This window comes from Lepisma saccharinum, chromosome 20, assembly GCF_977018435.1.
Source record: "Lepisma saccharinum chromosome 20, izLepSacc3.1, whole genome shotgun sequence".
Taxonomy (NCBI): Eukaryota; Metazoa; Arthropoda; class Insecta; order Zygentoma; family Lepismatidae; genus Lepisma; species Lepisma saccharinum.
Genome location: NC_139248.1, coordinates 49830141 through 49852552, shown reverse-complemented (window position 1 = coordinate 49852552; position 22412 = coordinate 49830141). Strand labels below are relative to the sequence as shown.

At 38.4% G+C, this 22412-nt stretch overlaps 1 protein-coding gene across 3 annotated transcripts in view; it reads left to right on the top strand.

Annotated features, from left to right (window-relative positions):
- Mtp (microsomal triacylglycerol transfer protein) overlaps positions 1-22412 on the top strand; it is a 197232-nt gene that overhangs the window by 79980 nt on the left and 94840 nt on the right. For 2 of the 3 annotated variants that reach the window (XM_083141464.1, XM_083141463.1), the window contains one exon: positions 12919-13097. In XM_083141464.1, coding sequence (XP_082997590.1) covers positions 12919-13097 — 179 coding nt within the window. Of the gene's footprint in view, positions 1-12559; positions 13098-22412 lie in introns of those variants that run through there. The other variant, XM_083141462.1, reaches the window with a different exon arrangement.

The following is a 22412-nucleotide window of genomic DNA, read 5'->3' as shown; positions in this document are numbered from 1 at the left end:
TATTATTGGTACAATTGGTAAATGATTGATTTGGTTAATGTTACATTATTATTTTATAGGTTACCATGTTGATGATAATGAGTAGTGTATTGTAGTGTGACTCGGGGTACCAGAATTTATTTTGATTAGTGTTAGCCTGGTTTCCAGTCCAACGTTGCAAATAAATTTGGAATTCGAGGTTGGCCACTAACTGCTGCTGAGTTTTGTTTGTTATTCATTTATTATTCATTTAGGTTAAATAGCCGTTCTACTGTATTTAACTCCACCCCAAAGGTAAGGTGTGCCGCAGTCAATGGCTAGTCTCAGATGCCTTGCTGGATGTATGTGAAAGAATTATCTCTTGAGTTTATCTGTTTCCGAGTGTAAGCTTTCGATCAGTCGCTAATGGTGTAGTGCTCGCCGAAGGAAGCGAACTCCACAACTCTGGAGGCAACATCTTCGTTCGGTTCTTCGCCCTCATCGCCTCTCGGTTGATTCCGTCCGAAGCTCTCGAACAGTCGCTGATGGCATAGTGCTTGACGACGGAAGCGAACTTCACCACTTTGGAAGCAACCTCTTCATTCTACTCCTCGCCCTCATCGCCTCTCGGCTGTTTCCGTCCAAAGCTCTCGAACAGTCGCTGATGGAGTAGTGCTCGCAGACGGAAGCAAACTTCACTACTTTGGAGGGAACCTCTTCGTTCTGTTCCTCGCCCTCATCTCCTCTCGGCTCTTTCCGTCGGAAGCTCTCGAACAGTCGCTGATGGAGTAGTGCTCGACGATGGAAGAGAACTTCATCATTCTAGGGGTAACCTCTTCGATGTGTTCCTCGCTCTTGTCATCGCCTTCCGTCTGTTTCCATCGGAAGCTCTTGAGACGAACCAGCTTTGCGGTGACCTTTCGTAGTGAGCTCAGCCGATGGCCCAGCCTCACATATACTTGTATCTGTCGCGGTTTCTTAGACACTAACTGTGATTGCTCTTCACGTGACATGTTGCTTGTATCTTCACTGCCTTTTACTGTGATTGCTCTTCACGTGACATGTTACTTGTATCTTCACTGCCTTTTTTCTCTATCGCTTGTGAATATATCACTCACTATTCTTTTTTCTTAATCTTTTTTTTGCTTACCGCAAAATATACGTTTAGTGCTAATCTGGTTTTTCGCTGCACTAATTCCATGGAAACTCTCTGCCGAGTTTTAAAATATCAACAATCAAAAATATCCCTGGTATTGCTTATTCCTTATGCAAGAAAATTTCGCATATTTTTCATTGTTTCAAACAATTAATGTAAAAAAGTAGGCTAATTTTAAAGATATAACAACCAGTGACAGTGACTTAAGAGAATTCTATTCTTTTTAATGTAGTAAACGTTTCTTCCAGATTCAAACACAGACACACACACACACACACATATATACACACATACAAATTTGTTAACAATATTATTTCTGTTTGATATGTAGATCTACTTTCCTATAAATAATCAGGTAGAAATCTGATTAATATGTTTGAAGAAGTAGCATGATAATGTTAAGTCGCTTGTAGAAGACGATAATAGTGGCAAATAAAGGAGGGCATTTGAAATTGCAGCGTTATCGCTACGTCTTATTAGCTCATTTTCAGCTTAATTTCACAAATAGAATGAGCCACTGGCGTACGAAGGAAGTTAATTTTGCGTAAGCCATTTTAGAAATATCATATCAATTCTTCGTTTTCGTCTTTCGACACAAGACACATGCTGTGTGCACATTATACAAGATTCTAGGATGACGACAAAAAGCGACCGAAAGCATGCAAACACAGACAACAGTGAAGATTTCGTTTTGTTCTCTTTATAATTAAAATGAACGATCTTCAATATGCAGTTTTAATGTTATGAGTAGAGATCGGATTTTAGGTTTTTAACCTATTTTTTCCTTTCAAGGTATGTAAGAAATAATAAGTTATGTCAGCGTTTCGTTAAAGAACGCAACAACTGATGAAGTTTCATAGTGCCTAAAAATACCTATTTTGCTTGTTAGAACCCATCTTAGGTATATGCACCTAACTCAAGCCTATTTTTAGGTTTTTATATATTTTGAAAGATTTTACAGGATTTTTAAGTCGCACAGAGGCATTTGCTTTGTTCGGTCACGAAAAAATTCAATGATGAACGTGTTTGAAATGTACTCTGTTGATTTCCCTTCCTCCAAGCCCAAGTGATTTTTCAAAGCTCTAAACAAAGCAAAATGTCTTGGTGCCACTGTTCCCTCTACAATCCAAAGTAGTCTGATCTGTGAGTCACTTCGATACTTTGTGGCATTCACGCCTTGCAAACTAACATTGCAGCATTAAAGTTTGCACTACTGACTATGTTTTCGTTGAAATATTGTTTTCGTCATATAATCCTCACAGACAAAATTGTGGAATTTGACTGTGGATAACATGGAAAAAGATTGTTGCCTAACTATGCGGCGAAGAGTGGATTTTAATATCAAATTTCCAATGGTAAGTTCTAGTGTTGCCCACGGGACGAAACGGGACAGGCTTTTAAAAATTCGAGACGAGACGAGATTGATCATGTGTCCCGAGACAAACGAATATTTTCGAGACGAGACAGCATTTCACAGCATTTCCACGAGACGAGACAGGCCAAAGTCTCGTCTCGTGGGCAACACTAGTAAGTTCTGCCATTGCCGTAGGGTTAGGCAACACACACAACGTTATGCAAGATAGTGCATATTTCAGGATGTAGGTGTTCGTTCCATTTTCATTGCCGGTGACTAGCCTATATCTAATCAGCATTCTTCAGGAATTTTGAACTATTTCAAAAATTTTTAGACCTACCTCAGGATTTTCGAGCCTAACTTAGGATTTTTAGGACCTATTTTAGGATCTTTAGAACCTATTTTAGGAACCTAAAAGCACACTTTCTAGAACCTAAAAATCCGAGGTCTAGTTATGAGATTTGAACTGAAAAGAGTGCTGCTTCCTGGTTGAGGGTTAATTTTCTTTGCTCACAGGGGTTTCCAAATTGATAAGTGCATATGAATCTTTGGATTTAATTAATGTCTTATTGGGAAAGTTTTAGAACACACAAGGAGTGCAATTTTTGTTCATTATGCATTAAACGACAGTTGTCCACCCTCGCACGTCCGTCGCGCCGTCCTTGGTGAACACCTTAATACGTGTAAAATATCAGCATTTTGCCATGAAAACGTAAGTTGGAAACTGCCTGCTGGAATGAGATGAACACTGTTGTCTCGGCTCGGTGAAGATATTCAGTTGAAGAAGGTGTCCTTTTATCCACAAGGAGGCATACTTTCGGCAGGGAAATCTTTGATGACTGGGGCCACTAATGGACATGGATGATTTTTCAATTATACTTGTTGCATAGTTAAGAAATGGTATACTGTATGCTTTGAATTAAATTTTCTTTGATGGGGGTAAAAGCATTCCTTGCAGGTATATAAATAATTTTACTTTGCCTGGGATAAAAAATTGTTGAGAGGGAAAATCCCCGGCATCCCCCAGGTTGGTTCGCACAGTGCCCATGATCCTCACTCACTTTGATTTATTTTTTTTATTTAGCGACGCTTTTACGCCACGTTTGGCTAATCGCGATGATGAGTATGAGTGATGATATGATGAAATTAATTAAGAACACCCATGCACGGTCAGCGATTCGAAATAGGAGGCCGCTGGCGTCGTACCAACCCTGCGCTAACCATTCCGTCACGCAGTTCGATTGTAATTCATACCAATAAACAAAGAACCAACTAACTCACTCTCTAGCCTTCTTGAACCCGAAGGTTCATGGCTGCAGCAACACAGGCCTTCCATCTGTCTCTATCCTGAGCAAGATCTATATACTCTTTTCAATCCCTGCAAATTTCCTTTAGGTCCATCTCAACATTATCCCTCCGTCTTCGTCTTCCTAATGGTCTCTTACCATCAGGTTTCTAAACAACAATCCTGTAAACTCTTCTTTCATCTCCCATTCGTGCAACATGACCTGCCCACCTAAGTCTTCTTAATTAAATCATTCTAATACGAGTAATATCTTGGCATCGTACATTTAAATTATGTAACCTTCACTCACCTGTTTCCTCGTCCCTGTTAGGCCAAAATATTTTTCTAAGGATCTTATTTTCAAATACTCTCAATTTATGTTCCTCTTTCAATGTAAGGGACTAAGTTTCACATCCATATAATATTACAGGCAAAATTACTGTTTTGTATATTTTAACTTTTAGTTAACAAAGAACCAACACTTAAGAAAACAAAGAAATGGAATCAATTTAGAGAGATCAGAGAGAGAGAGAGAGAGAGGGGGGGGGGAGAAAGAGAGAAGAAATATAATGAGATGTTCATACATGGTATGGGAGAGGGCAGAGGAGTTCTGCTCATCAGATCGCAATTGTCCGTGAGGATTTTTAGTATAAACTGGTTTCGTTAGAAAGTGGTCGCAATTGTCCGCCAATGCAACTGTCCGCAGCCGCATTTGTACGGACCCTCCAGTGGCACGAATCTCTAACCCACCCTTTCATGTGCGTAAGTATATTCTTCATGCCATAAATGTTGCATTCCTCCTTTAAGAGGAAACTAAGATGCACGTTTCCTCACAGTAAACTTAAAATTACTCTGTTTATAGAGCTCAGTTCATGTTTGTGAAACTCACGAAGTTGAAGCTGGATAATTTCACTTCGAGATAAGTCGCTTTCAAGCCTTGTAAGAACTTAAGCAGTAATATGCTTAAGAAATGCAATTTATGTTCACCAGTGCGTGGTAATGCGTTAGTAGAGCTTCACAGTATTGCGATATTAACAAGTGTCGTTCAAGTTGCAGTGATGCACAAGGACGTATTTAGGAGTCTCCGGACCCCCCCTGTTCCCCCCGAAAGACTTACAAGGTACTAGAAATTAAATAATGCAAATATACTTGTTTAGCATTTGTTGTATAATCGAGGATTATTCATTTCCGCCTAACTTATTGGAAGGCAATGGTTAGATTGGGATCATACGGCTTTGAATGACAGTACCAAAGAAGATTTATGCACACTACTAGGCTTATGAGAGCCACAGTAGTATAGTCGGAATGTCGGCCCCGTGGCGGAGTGGTCAGTGCTGCGCGCTACGACGAGACGGGTTAGTACATGGATATTTGTTGTTTGTCCGCAATGAGAAAATAGAGAATTTAGTAAATTTATTTGTGTGAAAACAGAAAAAGTGAATAACGGGAGATACTACCGTTTAGGGATATTGATTTATAAAAATACATTTTAAAAAATTCTGTAGGGCGTCTGACTGCCACGCGGGAGACCGGGGTGGATGATCTAAGGTCGGAATTTTCCGGCTCTGGGACTTACCCAGCCTCAAATCAATGGATACCTGCGTGCAACCCTGGATGTGGGATAAATGCAGCCGGAGCGTGGTGCTGATCACATCACCTTAAAAATGGCAGAGATCGAGAATGTGTCATCTCTTAAATGTGCTTTCATGGCACGGTGTGATATGGACGGGGAACTTTACCTTACCAATACTTATAATAACATGCATAAAATATTAATCAGAATATGGAATAAATATTCAATACTTTGTTTTTGACAATAAATTCCTTGGCAGGACAGTTGTGAACACATTTTGGTGATCATAACTACACGTAAAATAGAAAATAAGTACGTGCTCTTATATCTCTATTCATATAGCGTCCTTTTACCTATTCATGTTATAATAATATAATGATAATTTACCTATTATGAGTAGACCTACAAATAATATTAACGTAATAATTTAAACATTTATATTTTTGTTATTAAATAAGACAATTGATTTGGACAACCTCATCCCAGAATACGCCTCTAGATACGTGCCTGGAGGTAGATACAAATGTAGCTATTATGTCTGTATCCGGAGGAAAATGGTTTCAGAGCGTCCCAATGCATTACGGGAAAGTTTTTTTTGATTCCTCGTGCATGGGGGCTCTTGCGTATCATTTCACGGTGTCAGCTTCATTTGATCTTCGTACCGGATAAAGGGGTCACGTTTTCTTGCTGGCGAGCGAGGATAGTATCACAGTATAATCAGACGCACATGGTAAAGGTATCAGGTCGGAGCTCCGTTTGCAACTCCAGGTTTGCAGTATTGGAGGCATACAATGTCCTTATACTTCACTAGCAAAATAGTGTTAATAAAAAAAAAAGTATGAACTGCATCACGAAGGAATTCAGGGCATCCCCGATGGCGCAGTGGTAGCCTTGTAATCAAGGGATCCCGGGTTCGATACCCGGTGGAGGCACATGCCACAGTGGTTTGGATCCCACTTTAAACCATAGGTCCATTCCCGATTAGCCTAACTGTGCATAAAGTGGACTTATAAACACCAACTCAAACCAAACTAAGGAATTCAATTGAAAAAGCTTTGTAAAAGTCATAATTTTTGGAATATGCTGTTTTGCTTAGATTTTCAAACTTTACAGTAGCAAACATGGGTCCTTCGAGCCCTCCCCCCCCCCCGGAATTGGCATCGTTCATTTCAAATTATGAAAAGAGGAAAGACTATTTTTTTTATTGTTAATAACAGAATAAACAATGCGTTACATGGAACGAAAAGATCATAAATTTCATAGCTAAAACTGTGCTCTAAATTTTAGAGCTATTTCTTGAACGAGGTGTGCAAGAGTTAAGAAAATGGAATAACTATGCATTTCAGTAGATTAACTGCGTGAAATGTACAAAAATAATGGAAAGCCGTTGTGCTGCATAATCACTCAGTTGGTGGTTGGAGTAGAAAATGTCTCTCCAAGGATATAATGATAATCCGTTGGAATAAAATTGGTTTATTGTTATTAGTCTATAATATTTATTATTTTATAATAATAATTATAGGTGACAAATTCTTACTTCCACTATTAAAGTTTTATCAATGGTCTAACCACTCTACAAAAAAATCTCATGTAGCAAAATCATTTATTGCTTTGCTTGGTCTTTAAGGATATTTTGATTGGCACTTTCTGCACTTAGAATCCATTGTTTTATGGGGGTAATCATTGTAAGACTTCCTCATATGCTTCTTCACACAAAGTTCCCCACTGGGAAGTAGCTCTGGTCACAAGGTTCCGGTTTTGGTAGAACGAACAGTATCGTGTAAATAAATGTGCGCAGTCACATTCAAACCATAAAGAATGATGCAAATACAATTAGATATCGATATCACATTCCCGGAGTGCGGCAGTTGGCCTGCCCGATGTCGTCAAGGTATCGTCGTCGCCTTAATATCGAGGGGTCCTGGGATCGATTTACGCTGTAGGTCCAGTCCCAATTATCTTATCAGTGCATAAAAGTGGACTTAAAAACAAAACACACCCGAAGTGGTAAGCTCTGACGGAAGTGGGGGGGAAGCTCCCCTTGTTGCTTTAATTCACACCCCTGATACAGCCTATCTGTGCATAAAGTGGACTTAAGACAACAAATCAATCAATCAAAGCGATGGACAAGCTTCGTCTCCAGTGTTCTAATTTTTTAAATGATTGTATCACGTCTTCATTATTATGCCCACGTGCTTAACGACGACTGTCATGCATGCTGGAATATGGACCAGCAAGGAAACAAAGAACTTTAACGCGTGACTTGCACAACTCTTCTCCAGAACGAATTAAGAATAAGATTATTTCCTCACTTGATTAACCACGTCTTCAAAGGTCAGTTTGATGTGTTTCTCGGCTTCTCGGTCTCTCTCTCTTGCTTTTACCTGTCTTGGATAGTCCTAACTCTTTTGACAAATTACACAAGATACATATAAACGAGACACACTTGCATCCGTTACCTTACATAAGAAATACATTTATATGCTCCTTGGTAATGTTAAAACAAGCACAAGGAAGCAACTTGCTTACAACTTCAGTTATTTCTGAGTAACTAATACCATAAAATAGTTAATTATTAAATTTATTCATTCATCTTTCCTTGCAACCTCCATGCTGTTCGATCTTGAGCCTTTCGCTTTGTAGCATCGTAGGACCAATTTATTTTGACGTCGTCAATCATTTGGTATCTTCTTGTTAGTTATTCGCGACAACTGTAACGGAATTAATAATTGAATTACTTTGCTATTATAGATACTTGTATGCATAACTATTTTGGTTAGTTTTAGTAGTTTACAGGAACGTTTGAATTTCGGGGTACAAATTCAGCCTCCACACCATGAACGTCCAGAAGGGTGGGAGGCAAGGGGGGTCACGCCCACCCCCATGGAAAATGAATGATCACCTACACATCATATACAGTGGACTCTTTTTAATTCGAACTCCAAGGGGCTACGAAAAAAATCGAATTATCCAAAATTCGAATTAACCAGAATATTAAAAAAAAACACCAATGAAATAACACACTGTATTAAACATAAAACTGCATTAATACGCAAACAGTACACCTTACCTTACAACTGCTATGTTTTATCCATATCTCCATCCAGGAAGAGTACACTTATTGCAATATTCGCATCACGTGATTGTTTTTCATTATTTTCATTCCTCTTTCTACCTCTCTAAGCACTTCAGTTAAGCTACTGTACGCACCACGTTTCGACATTCTGACTCCACTAAAACACACAGACAAATGACCCCTTCTGTCCGGCTATCCGCTCCCCTCTCAACTTGTTTCTGAGAGGGTGAAGGTCACATTCCTACAAACAAAAGCTCTTGGGATTCCCGCTGCATTCTCTCATCTGCCGTCGGCACATCTGTTAACCATAAAAACAACCTTATGTAGCAACCACTTAGGTCTTTCCTGGAAAGATTTATGTTAAATTATTGCAAAACCTGACTTCGAATTATCCAAATTAACCTTCAAAATTCGAATTAAGTAGTCATTTTCAAGGGAAATGTGATTTTGTTCGAATTATCCAAGTTCGAATTAAAGAGAGCGCACACATAATTTCAATAATTTCATTTGTCACAGTAATTAATGTTCATTTTTATAAGTGCTTTGAAGGAACGTGATAAATTCAGACTGAAACATTGTTTTTTGAGGGGGCATTACCATTATGGGGAAAAATATGCCTTCTTTGCCCCCCTGAAAAAAATGCCTTGCTGGTCCCTCCTTGGAAAAAATCCTGCGGACGTCCCATGCTCTACACATACACACAACAGGATGATTGAAAAGTTTGGTCCCATAGGACAACTCCGTTATTAGTGCACAAATTGTCACAATTTTGAACAAAGTTTGAAAATTCTGTTCACACGTTCGAATTTCAAATTTGAATAGCAAATCACTTTACCACCGATTCAGTTTTGTTTCATATTTTGGTTTTCTAGGCAATTTCATTGCTCGTACATTTAGAAGATCTCAGCAGAATCCTTGTAATCTAATTTATATAATTTTAAAAGCAACAAACCTGTATATAGACCTACCATGGTACATTAAAAGATAACAAAAATTAAATTTCGAACACTGTTTAAAACTCGTCATAAAACGCAGGAGCGAAGTAAGGACAGTGCCCCATGGTCCCTAAATCCATAACGTAACAGCTTGGCATTTCCTGTTGCCAGTGTTGATACCAGCGCCTCTTGCTGGTGTGTTTTAGGGAAAACAAATACATATCAAGGCAATATTCCTCTTCGTTATTTTCAAGAACTGGAATTTCCTTTGGAGACATTCTTTACACCTTATTGTCGAATAACAACATAATTTTTTCCCCCGTGACTTTCATTCTCCTTTCATGAAAAATCTTTCCTAACGCAAGAGCCATTTTTTCTGAACCTCAAATCAAGCGTGCACTAATAGTACACTTATTGTTTTTATTTTTTGATTTCTTCTATTTAATCTTTAGTTGAATTCTGAAATACCCTTTTTTGTATAATGCTAACGTACACTTTATTGCTGTCTTCTTTGAGATTTTTTCGTTTTTACATTCTGCTCTTTTTAATGAGCAACAGAACATTGTAGATATAAATCATGGTTAAGTTTTCAAAAGGCCTTTGTTATCGTAAACGAGGCGAGATAAATAAAAATCCATGTCTCCGAAAAATATATTTTTTATGTTACACATTGAACTAGTTCAATGAATACATTTTAATTCCACTAGCTGGCAAGTCTTACATCCAAGAAATGAATTCAGAACAGATTAGAGAGTAAATTTACAGTTCACGAAAAATGTTTTTTCAGGTGAAGCTCACAAATAATTTTGCTTCATATTAAGGTCAAAGATGCAATTAAAATCCGCTAGATTCGCGATAAAGATTGTGTGCATGCGCGTACCAATGTGTGCGACTTCCCAGAAGACAAATAGTTCCAAATTGTAATGATGTATCAGAATCACGAAGCATATAGAGGAATTGCAATTATTAAGTTGTTAGTCTATCTATCGCAAGGTCAATCATTTGATTACCTGGCTACTTTTCTGCGTAAAAGGAGGCCTACTTTGATAACCGACCAAATCTACGTGGCTGTAACTGTATTTGTAGCAAGTTCCAGTTACACACGCTATCAAACTATCTAACGACGCGCTGGTGTTGTCTGGTCAAGATCTTTTGCTAGAGTGACCAAACTTCGTGAATCATTGGTTAGCCCAGTGTGCCACAAATCAAAGGTCATTAGTTAGGGATATTGTAATAATAATAATAATAGTTATCTCTGTTGATCTAAATGCATTAGGCATGTAAAAAGTCACGTAAGAAATTTGTCTTTTCACTTGTCCAAATATTGTTCATGATGGAAAACACTAGCACCGTCGGCGCATTTGTTCCCGGCAAGCACAGAAGATGGAGAATGAGACATAATGTTATAAGCTGTGTAAGTTTGTCATTATGAACAGAAATATCTTATTTCTACATTCGTACTCGGAGAAGAGTTAAAACTTCAACTTATGATTTAAGTATAGCCCAATAATGTAACGAATTGCTTATTTTTTATTCTCATTGAACTTGTAAATTAATAACAAATGTACGTAGTGTTGTAAAACACAATTTTTGCACCTCGCCCACAGATTTTTAAGGCTTCCAATTTATATCTTTAAGTACATAAATTTTCACCAGCATCATCTTTACCTTACTGGTAAAGCTTATTTAGAATGTGTTAATATCTTTATTTATTATATTTTATACGTAAGTATGAATCATACAGGTCAATGAATGGTTGTTAACTATAGCTAATTAATGCAATAGAATAACATAGTGAATGATACATATTTCGATATTTAATGTTGAAAAGTTAATGCAATAAAAATGTTCATAAATACTCCAATCTTGGTTTTTGTATGATTACGTTCAAGAAGGAGCAAAGAGAGAAAATCTAATTTTATAATGAAAATATGCTCAATTTACATACAATTGATTAAACTACGGTTTGCTCGATTATATAGTCATCAGTTGAATAGAAACATTATGTAAGAAAATATATAGGAAAGGAGTTATTCCGATATTCACTTATCTGGTACACTAGTAAGTCTCCCCCTAGGCATGTATGGCACCCAAAGGTCAACCTCACTCCCACGTAGTACACCCCGGTAACTGCAATATTGCAGGGTAACGAGGCTCTGGCGTCTAGACCGACGGCCAGCATAATCCTCTGTAGTGCTGTGTTGGGCTGGGTGCCCCTTTACAGCCTCAAATTTTAATTAGGCAAGCCATTTTAGTCCTCCGAAACAGATGTTCATTTAGATATGATAAGGGACTGGGCCCCGTTAAATGTGACAGGTGCAAAATAACCGAAGTGCAACGAACCCAGCATTTTCAATTCAATCAATCAATCAATAGTTTCCCCCAAGAGTATAGTAATAATAAATTGGCAGTAAAATAAGTTCTATATTAGTTGGTAATAATAATTATTTTATTTCAATTATTCAAATTTATGAGATGAACAAATGAAGGAAGGCTTTGAATTTGCCTGCGAAAATTGACATGCTGATTCACTTGGTTCCATTGATAAGATATTAGCACAGCGTTTTACTTGCTGCGTTGTAATTGACCGCAAAATCAGCTTTAATCCATGTGGATATGAAATGCTGCACCAAACTTTACCCTTCCGTCCAATCCCGTCATAATCTAAAAGCAGGGGGAATTATAAGTAAAACTGTTTTTGCTGAATATATTAACTGTAATGTCGGCGAATCCTCACACATTCTTTTGACGTGTTTCAAAGCCGCCAGTAAACTATGCAAATGAGGTAAGCACGTGCTGTTGCACGATCTGGCAACAGCGCAAACCGCCTAAGGTCATGAATGTCTTCAACCGGAACAGGTAACGGTGCGGGCGAAACGAAACACCTGAGAGGCTCCGAAATTTTTCAGTTCTGTCTCCCGATTCGCACATCAGATACCTCAAGCGGCCGGATCGAGGTGCTAAAAGCAAACCACGTTGAATGCGAAATGAGTTAGTGCCAGTAGGTGCTTCCACAGAGGAACGCAGGCGAGAGAATTAAAGAAAATATTGCGAGCATTGCTCATCGCTACAGCTCATGCTCGATTACAACCAGTTGCGTAAGTAACAACGCCCTTAGTTTCGGAATTAGGCCTCAAGATACAAGAATTACCCAGTTTCCAGCGTTCTTTTCGAACCTTCTTGTTTATCATCTGGAACAATGTTACGACCTAGATGACATGGCACACAAAAAAACATTACGGCGATCGTGAAGTATGATCACCAGCGCATGTCCTACGCACACCGCTCGTTCTTTCGATTGGCCACGGCGAGCAGGTTGTTGGGTTTGAGGATTGGACACGTGGGTAAGCAGTCGACGCACACTCGACGATTGCCAGTCGGTTGTAGATCTCCCGTGCGAGACCTGTTGCAGTGAGGGGGAAAGTGTCGAGTGCGCGTGTGCTTTCTGCTATGCCCGTGCCCCCCGGTGACGTGATTGTTTTGTAGCTAATTTGTTCCGACAATGTTCAAGACTGCGGCTCTGCAACTTCTTCTGCTCTGGTTCAGACTGTGTTACAGCTTTGTTCTCTTGTCCTCCGCAGCGTCCACTCGTCAGTATGATTTGGGGACCAGCTACGATTATAGTTACGAAACGACGGTGCTGCTCAATGAAGCTGACGTCACTGGGAAGGACGTTGGATACCAGATAACAGCTTCCGTGCGCGTGGGAACTGTGTGGCACAACCCGGCAAATCCTGCGGACAAAATTCTCAAATTACAGGTAAGCAAGTACTTTTCTTTCCTAATTTCGTTGGTGCCGATTTTCAACATTTTTTTCAGACACTTGTCGATATCTGAAACTATTTATTGATTCTATTTTTGTTATTTAGCGTCGCTTTTCTTCCACTTTTGACTAATCGCGACGGTGAAGATGAGTGGTGATATGATTGAATTGATGAAGGGACACGCTCAAAGAACACCCATGCCTGGATTCAAACTGGCGTTCTAACTCGCAGTATTAACCACTCCGCCACGGTGGAAGTATTTATTAATGCAATGCAGCTCTGAATTAGAAACGTGTAACTTTGAGCAACATTGTTAATTAGAAAAAAGAATGCCCGACGAATTAAAAGCAGACCTCCACCCGATGTTACTACTACGCCATCTGGGAGAACCTTATATTTATTATTTATTTCCTTACTTTGCAATGGCGGAGTTAAAGCATAAGTATTTTCTTCAACCGAACCATATTTACATAATAGAAAAATATATTTTATTTGTAGTAATTATATATTAAATCATTATAATATAGGTAGATATGAAATATTCGTTAATATACTGCTATACTCACTCCTACGCTTCCAACACGTTATATTAATATATAAGAAATTGGCGTACGCAGAATTTTTTTTTGGGGGGGAGGGACTGAAATTGCACAAGTGGATAGTAATATATCTGCATTCTTGGGGGGAGGCGCATACACAATATGATATTTCGTATTTTTAGTACTTCCCACTCTCAAAACTGGCAATGAGGAGCCATTTTAAGGGATGTATGAATTCACCACTCTGGTTTTACCAGAGTTCTTCACTGCTTTCATTTAAAATTTATTGATTTTCTAAAAATATCGACGGGGGCTGTAGCCCCATCAACTCCCCTCTGTGTACGCTAGTAACTAGAAATAATCGTTAATATATTGCTACAATCACACGCTTACACCTCCCATTGAAATACAAAAGAACGAAAATATCTGTAACCATTATGATGCCCGCACGCAAGAATACCGAGACCCACTTGAATATTCCCTTATACTGTAATGGTTACCCCAAATTATTGTAACTGAAATGAAATGTGTTACTTTTGAATGACATTCATCTTCTAAGAGAAACAATCCTTTCTCGGACACTCGGATGTATAAACTTTAATAAGAATATACCTTGTCAACGCATAGGAGGTAGGAAACGACGGATGACATAGAACATCTTGTCCAGCGGAGAAAACTAATCATCTTGTCAAGACAGCTCGATGGGGCAAGGCACTTAATGAACGTGTCCTGTTAGGTTTGCCAATCCAGAGCATTACGATACACATTGGAACGCTGGTAGTGTGTTTGGGTGCGTTACATAAATACAGTAGATATAGAGTGTTTGCTTCTGTGGAATTAACACGCAATGGGAGAAGAGAGTGTTTTTATGTGGAGATGTGTGGATAACTTACACTGTATATTTCCAAGGTGGTCCTTCCGATACAAAATTCCGAGGTAAATTGTTCATTCGCAATGTGTAAATAATAGATGCACTTGTATGGAGTAGAATTTAAAATTAAATACACTGAAGTGATTTATTTGTTTTTATTAATTTTGATACTATGGGCACGTCAGCTCATAGGCTACTTTTGCCTGTCACACGATACGGGTATACGCTCCTTAACTAGAACAAAACTGATTGATTGATTTAGTTTATTTTACATCGCATTTCTGTCACTTTTGGCTAATGGCGAAGATGAGGATGAATAGTGATGAGATGGATGAAGAGGCAATCACAAACATATATAAGGACGATACAACGCGAGTTCCATAGAGGGTTATTCTGGCTGGGAGTCCAGACGCCACAGCCTCGCTAGTCTACATTCTAAAGTGTAATATGTGGAATGGAGGTTGACATTTGGGTGTGTCCGGAAAGGGCTACCCCTTACACTCCATTAAATACACTGAAACATGAACTACGACATAGGTGGATCTAGAATATTTCTGGGAGGTGCACAGAACACTCTCACACACACCAAATTAAAAACCATTAGAAAGCCGCCGATTGAGTGATGTGATGAAAGTGACGAAGGGACACTCACAAACAACACCCATGCCCAGGCCGGAATTCGAACCTGGGACCCCTGACGTCATAGCGCGCTGTGATAACCACTCCTCAATGGAGGTCGGCGATAGATAAGGAAAACAGACTTGTTAAATTTTGATATTCAAGGTCAACTTCGTATATTATGTATTCTTTTCATGGAACGTCAGGTTTGGTCACTCTTACGTAGAGGTACAGTTAATCTTTTATGATTTTAATGTAGTCTGAATTTAGCGTTGCCATTGAATTGTTTTTCTATTTCAGTTTTTATCGTATTTTTTCTATCTATTTGTTTCATCGCGACGATGAGGATGAATAATGAACTGATGTAGATTATAGTACCAACACAATGATTCATCCATGCCAGGCCCTTTTTTGAACCTGGGACCTCTGAGTTCGTAGTGTGTTTCACTCACCATCTCGCCGAGGAGTTAGACGCCATTCAATTGTTAAAACAAGAGTTAAAATTCCTATCCCCATACCGAGAGACAGGCATGGATGTACTTTTGTGACTCCATTCATCAATTTCATCATGTTATCACTCATCCTCGTTGCGATTAGCCGAAAGTGGATAGAAACGCTCTAAATAACATAAATAAAATATTCTCATTACAAAGCAAAATATCTCCTATATTATCAGAAAAAGTAGTCAAGAATTGGGTAGGTAATGCTTATCTATGCCATGCGATAGCACTACAACGATATTTATAAAAACGTGAAAAGAAAAGTTTAAAAAATACAGTTTCCCAGACGCGACAGGTTTTTTTCAGACATGCTAAAGTGAAACAAACATGAAATGCTTTAAATTGATCGAGTTTGTCATATTTTTGTCGTGATATAGTAGTTATGTCTACATGAACAACAGTACAAGTACTAATGGATCAAATAGCAAAAATAAGGTATGAAACTAAAGGGAGTTTTAGATTTCGACCTAAAATTATTCTAATCTTGACAGTGCCACTATTGCATTACAAATTATACAAATGAAAATAACACATTGCCGAAGAAGCAGCACTGACAAAAACTGAGGTTTTCTTGCTACATTTCAACCTCATTGAGATCGCGTTTTCAAGGTAAGGGCAATATCCAGTTTTTGTTTGCTGAACAAGATAATTGCCAGCTTGATTTGCTACGCCATTAAACTATTATCTTAATCTTGCCAATCTTAATAATATACCGTTATGCACCATCTTGATATTTTCCAAGAATTGCTGAAATTATATTTAGCGAGATTATTCTTTCTACGTCTTAAGCTGCTTGAACAAACATTAGGAATATTTGCTCTTGCACTTTTTGTTTGTACTACTGATGCCTGTGTTGGAAATATTGCATAACGAGAATAAAAACAGTGTTTCTTTTCTTGGTAAATGTCGTGCCTGGAAATCCCATAACCATTAGATGGCGCTCTGTCTTACACTGCATTAGCCTCAACGCCGGAGGCAATTTTCAGCGCGAAGTTTGAAATTACGCGCTACTCTAAATCATTTTATATCTCGTAAACTAACGATAATAGGCACTAATGTTTCCTAGTTTTGTTCGGTACGGATCAGAATATGTCATGCTAATTCAAGACAAGTGTGTGTTAGTTATTAAAAGAAGAAAATTTAAAAATAAACTGTTTTTCAGTAAATATTATCCCCCCCCTTCACTCTCCGGTGCACCGCCTGAATTTCATAGCCGGAAACAGTACCGACGTATATGTTTGTATATGTATTACTTTACTCTTGTACAAAGAATTATTCATTTGTATTTACCGTCTGAGGAGAATATCTTGAACATATGAAAAATGAAGAAAACACGTGCTTCGTACATAGCAAACAATGGATGCTTAAAAATTGTAACAACTGATGGTAAAGTCACGAACTAGTTTTGTTCAGTACAGATTAAGCTATAATGTCATGCTAATAGTGCGTATGTGTTTGTAATTAAAAAAGATAAAAAAAAACCTGTTGCAGTGAAAAATCTACCATCTCCCCTGTTTTACTCCTGTCTCCAGAGACATCTTTAGGGTTGGTAACGGTACAGACGTACCAGCTGGTCAGATTTGGACTGAACAAGTAGTCGTCTAGTGGCAGAGTTTCTGTTTCAGCAAGAAGAATAAAGACATGAACTGTGACAAACTTTTTTTTGTTTAAAAAAAAAACTGGAAATGTAACCTCTTCTGTGATAAAATTTGTCATGAAACCTTAGAGTTTATGAATCAATACGAACACGACTGTTCGGAACATTAATTAAACCACGATACGTAATTGTCCCCATTGTTCTGATCCAGAGATATTTTAATCACAACGTTCAAGTTGTGTGGCCATTATATAAAAATATCATTTCTGGAATCTTGAAACCTCATTAAATCACTTATTCTTTGGTTTAAGTAATAGGATACGAAAAATCCTGCAGTTCTAAACACTCGATTTTCGAACTAAGTTAACACATTATTGCTTCGGTTATTTTGATGGAATAATAATTAACTGAAGTTTTTTTTAGTGGCATCGTTAAGAATTTGTTTCTGTCTGATTTGAAATGGACGATACTAATTTCTCAGAGGCTGCAAGGAAGAGGGGGGGGGGGGCATCTATGACCGTTTCGACCCCCTTCGTTGCTCATATCCGGGACTCTTGCTTCCTCTACAAAAGAAAGTTTCGTGTGGAAAATACAGTAGACCCTAAAAGATGTTTGAATAAAAAAAGAATCCTCAAAAGGACTTGATGTCACTTGAAGTTAAACTTGACCCTTAAAGCAAGCGTTGCAGGAAAAGTCTTTCAACAGGATCTGGGTTTTACGAGAGGGAGAGAGAGAGTGAATGAGAATATTTGCATGTGAAGTATTCACCGAAGGCAACAGCCAACAAAATCGAAGACTTCAGCATTCCACTTTCGTGTAGCGAGTTCCAAGAAACGTCGGGAGGTGGCGCTGTATTGGAAGAATGCATTGTTGTAGCGATTACCAAGTAACTCATGTCAATGGGCCTGGTCAAAGCAAACTATTGTAGGTGGCAGCACCCCTGTTGTGTCCCCACGCTTTTGATGGGCAATTGTTCTCCCAATTAAATACATGGGGAATTTGATGCTGAACGTGCTGCTATTAAATTAAATTGCAAGTTTAATTTCATCTTAACCTCAGAAATTATGATATACCAGGTGTCCATAAAATCCCTTTACAACTTCAAAAATTCACTACAAATGCAAATGATGAGATATTTGAGTTTTTTTTTCTATTCTACTCATTTACTATTAAAGATTGTACTAATAGTCAATTTGTGTATTTCCGGTAACATTGTGAAGAAAGAGAGGCCCTCGAAAGAAAAATGGCTACTCCGCAAGAAAAGGCACAATGTGTGGCGTGGTTCATTGAAAGAAAATGTGGAACTCAGACTCAGCGAAACTTCAGGACTAGGTATGGGAAACAACCACCAGCACGTCCATCAATTCGTGAATGGCACAGGAAATTCATGGAGACCAGTACAATTTTGGATAAAGCAAGAAGTGTAAGACAAGCCTTTGTTAATTCTCCAAAGAAATCCATTCGCACTGCTGCCAGACAGTTAAGAGCTATCACGATCAACAGTGCACAGGTCCTACACCACAACCTGCGATTGTATGCGTATAAAGTGCAACTGTTGCATGCCATTGAGTCAAATGATAAACCGAAACTTAAAACGTTTGCAGTGGACATGCTTCATCGAATATCGGAGGATTCAATGTTCCTCAACAGAGTGTGTTTTATTTATGAGGCAACATTTCATGTTTCCGGTAAACTGAACACGTACAGTGCGAGAATCTGGGCTCAGAAAACCCCCATGCGACAATGGACCTCAAACAAGACAGTCCAAAGGTTAATGTGTGGTGTGGACTGATGTTCAATCGAATCATTGGTCCATTTTTATTTGCGGAGCAAACAATTACTGCAAATGTTTACCTTTAGCTTTTGGCTGAATATGTGACACCAGAACTGGCTGACCTTTAACCAACCGTCCTTTACCAACAGGATGGTGCACCACCACATTGGGGATTAAATGTTCGTGACTTCCTGGACCAAACATTTCCCGGTAGGTGGATTGGACGGGATGGTCCTATTCCCTGGCCACCTCGTTCACTAGACATAACACCCCTAGATTTCTTTCTATGCGGCTACGTTAAAGATACTGTGTATCGAACAAAGGTACGGAACATTACTGACCTCAAGCAAAGGATCAATGATGCCATCGCCACCATTGATGAGGCTACGCTAGAGCGGACATGGGGCGAAATCAATTTTCGCCTTGACGTCCTTCGTGCAACCAATGGTGCCCATATTGAGGTTTATTAAGTTATGAAAAAAACTTCAATATATACTGCTGCTATGTGACAAATTTCATTTAATTATCTCTTCATATGTGTTTGGAATAAAAGTTTGAAGTTGTAAAGAGACTTTATGGACACCCTGTATAAATAATCAGTGCTGTAAAACTAAGAATTTTAATGACAATCGTCAACAACAGAAGATATATCGGAAATCAAAAAAGCCTTAAAATTTGCACTGCACTTGTTTACGTCACTTGGAATTTTCAGAATTTAAGTGCTTTATTCTTGTAAATCTGGTAACCTAATAATTCCACGCGACTGTACTTTTATTTTTATAGTTGTTATTAATAACTGGCTTCCTTTTATATATGTGATATCATACTTTTCCGCATGGCTAGTAAATATGGTTCTGTATTTTATACGTACACGTTTATCGAGAAGAATATTTATTACAAAAAATATTTTATATTCTGTTTTATGTCTCGCAACCTCTAGGGCTATCTTATTTACAGGAATTATAATTTTAAAATTGTTGTAACCCAAAACAAAAAGGACGAAAATACGAGGGGAAAGTGTCCGCTTAATACAAATGAAACATATATTAATATTAAGTTATCGGATATGGCATAGTGTATAATAATAAATATTATGCTCTTACTCTTTGTAATTTGAGTAGTTTCTCCGATTTGTACTGCCGCCCTTGAATTGCACATACTTTTAAGTCGGAACAAAAGAAAACATAAAAGCGTAGTGTAAAAATCTATTTTTTTTATTATAGACCCATGGCAGCTAGAGACGACCAAAATCACGCCAACTTTAGTGCTCTTTGTGCATAAATATACTATATTTAGCCCGTCTGAGCTACCCTGCCGTTGCGCTTTAATATATTAATCCTTAGGTTCAGGAGAATGTAATTTTCGGAAACTTATGACTTGCTACATAATCTTAAAGGTTTGCTAGGCACATTTTTGTTATCGATTTACACGAGAAATTCTTACCTTAGTTGAAAATAACGTTTGAATAGCCATCCTATCATGCTCCAATGTAAAGCTTAGGGCAGCCAGATGCCTAACGAAATTCTTTAGGGACACAACAGGAGTGGCGCCTCTAGCGTAAAAGTTTGGCAGTGAACAGCAAGAGCCGTTGAATAAATTACACATTTTCAATTACAGTAAATAGCTATGAGAATTTACATCAGCGTGCAGACGATACACGTAAGTTTCTAGCTTGTTAATTTTATAATATACTAGAGTCTCGGAACACCACACGTATTAATGCACGTGCACTTCTTGGGTTTGCATCAACACTGCAGGAAATGCAAGTAGATATAGGCAACTGGAGTAAACTTTTTATGTCTACGTTGTTCTAGTTCGTGTTGTGGCCTTATCTCAATGTCTTCGTTGCCATTCTTGTTTTTGCCTCTTGTATTTCTTTTCGCATTGCTTTCGTGTTACTTGCGTATGGGAATATTGAAACACTGTATATACTTATTTCTATTGACACGTATTGCCTTAGGACCAGGTAAAGGAAACAATATGCCCAATTTAATATTTTTTTGTGAATAATACTGAGACCCTTTTATTCGCATTTACTCTTATTTACCTATTTGTTGGTCCAATCTTTAAAAGTCCTTAGATAACTTTGCATGCGGAGATTTGTGCTACTTGTGAAAATAGCATTGTCATTTGCGTATACTGCCAGCGTAGCATCCCTACTTATTGGCATATCGGACGTGTATAGCGCATACAGTAATGGCGATAAAATTGATAATTGCGGGACCCCTGCAGTTATATCTTTCGCCGTCAATTTGCAATTGTTGAATGTAGTTATAAGTGTTCTCTCGTTCAAGAATGAGTCTAATATATTTATTAAATATATATCTGATAATTTATATTATGTAGTTTGTGTAGTAGACCTTCAGTCCATACCTCATGAAAGGCTTTTTCATTATTCATGAAAACTGCTACCACAGATAAAGATACTTTTATCTGTGCTGCTACTGTGTAGTCTTTCCAGTTGCAGTTTATGTGATCAACTACTCTCATTAGTTGCGTTCAGTTTCTTCAGTATAAATATGTATAATATTATAGTAGTGTAGGCCTCTGGAAAGATAGGCAGAATTGTATTGTACTTCTCATACAGAAGCTTGGCAAAATCATCTACAGATGAAACTTTAGATATGCCACTTTGACAGCTGTTTGAAGAGAACAATTCAGCAGGGAATGATGGACCAATATTTGTTTCATAATAGTCATGTAATTGCTCTGCTTTTGCTATCAGTTCATCTTCCGTTGGGTTGGGTGGTTAGGTATGTAAATTAGGTTTGATGGCCTCCAAAGTAAATATCAATTTCGTTCCATCCACGGGGTTTTCGTCCTTTGCTCCAACATGTTGGACTTCTAGTAAGACCAGTTTCGCTTCGAAAGTCAATGGGATTGTTACAACCGAGAAGTGTTCGTGGCTGTTCTTACTTGTTAGTCTCAAGCAAGCAAATAAGTCTCAATTTCCTGTCTCGGTCATCTCTGGAGCAAGGTCGCGCATGGCGGCAGTGAAGAGGGGGATGAAGTGGGCAGAGCGAAGCAGTACTCGCTGCTGCAAAGCTGGTACTGCAGTCGCTACCTCCCTTTACGCAATACCGTTTTCCTTATTTTCGTGGTATTTTCTTCTTTTGGTCTGCGGTGCCAGACAAATTACTACGGTTGTTATTTTAGATAAACATACTTGAGTGAGACCCTTATATTATATGCATGACAAGCCCCCCCCCCCGCCCTCTCGCCCCCAAAGGTTCATCATCGCCCCCCCTCGCACTGCGTAGTTTTGCGGTTTTGTGGTTGCTCTCCGACAGATGAGTAAGATAAACGTATCTTTGAACTCAACGATTTATACAACACAGAAACGAGCCAGCATTTATTCAGTCACTGAACTCTATTAAAACGAATTGTAAACTCCAAAACAAAGGGAGGAAAA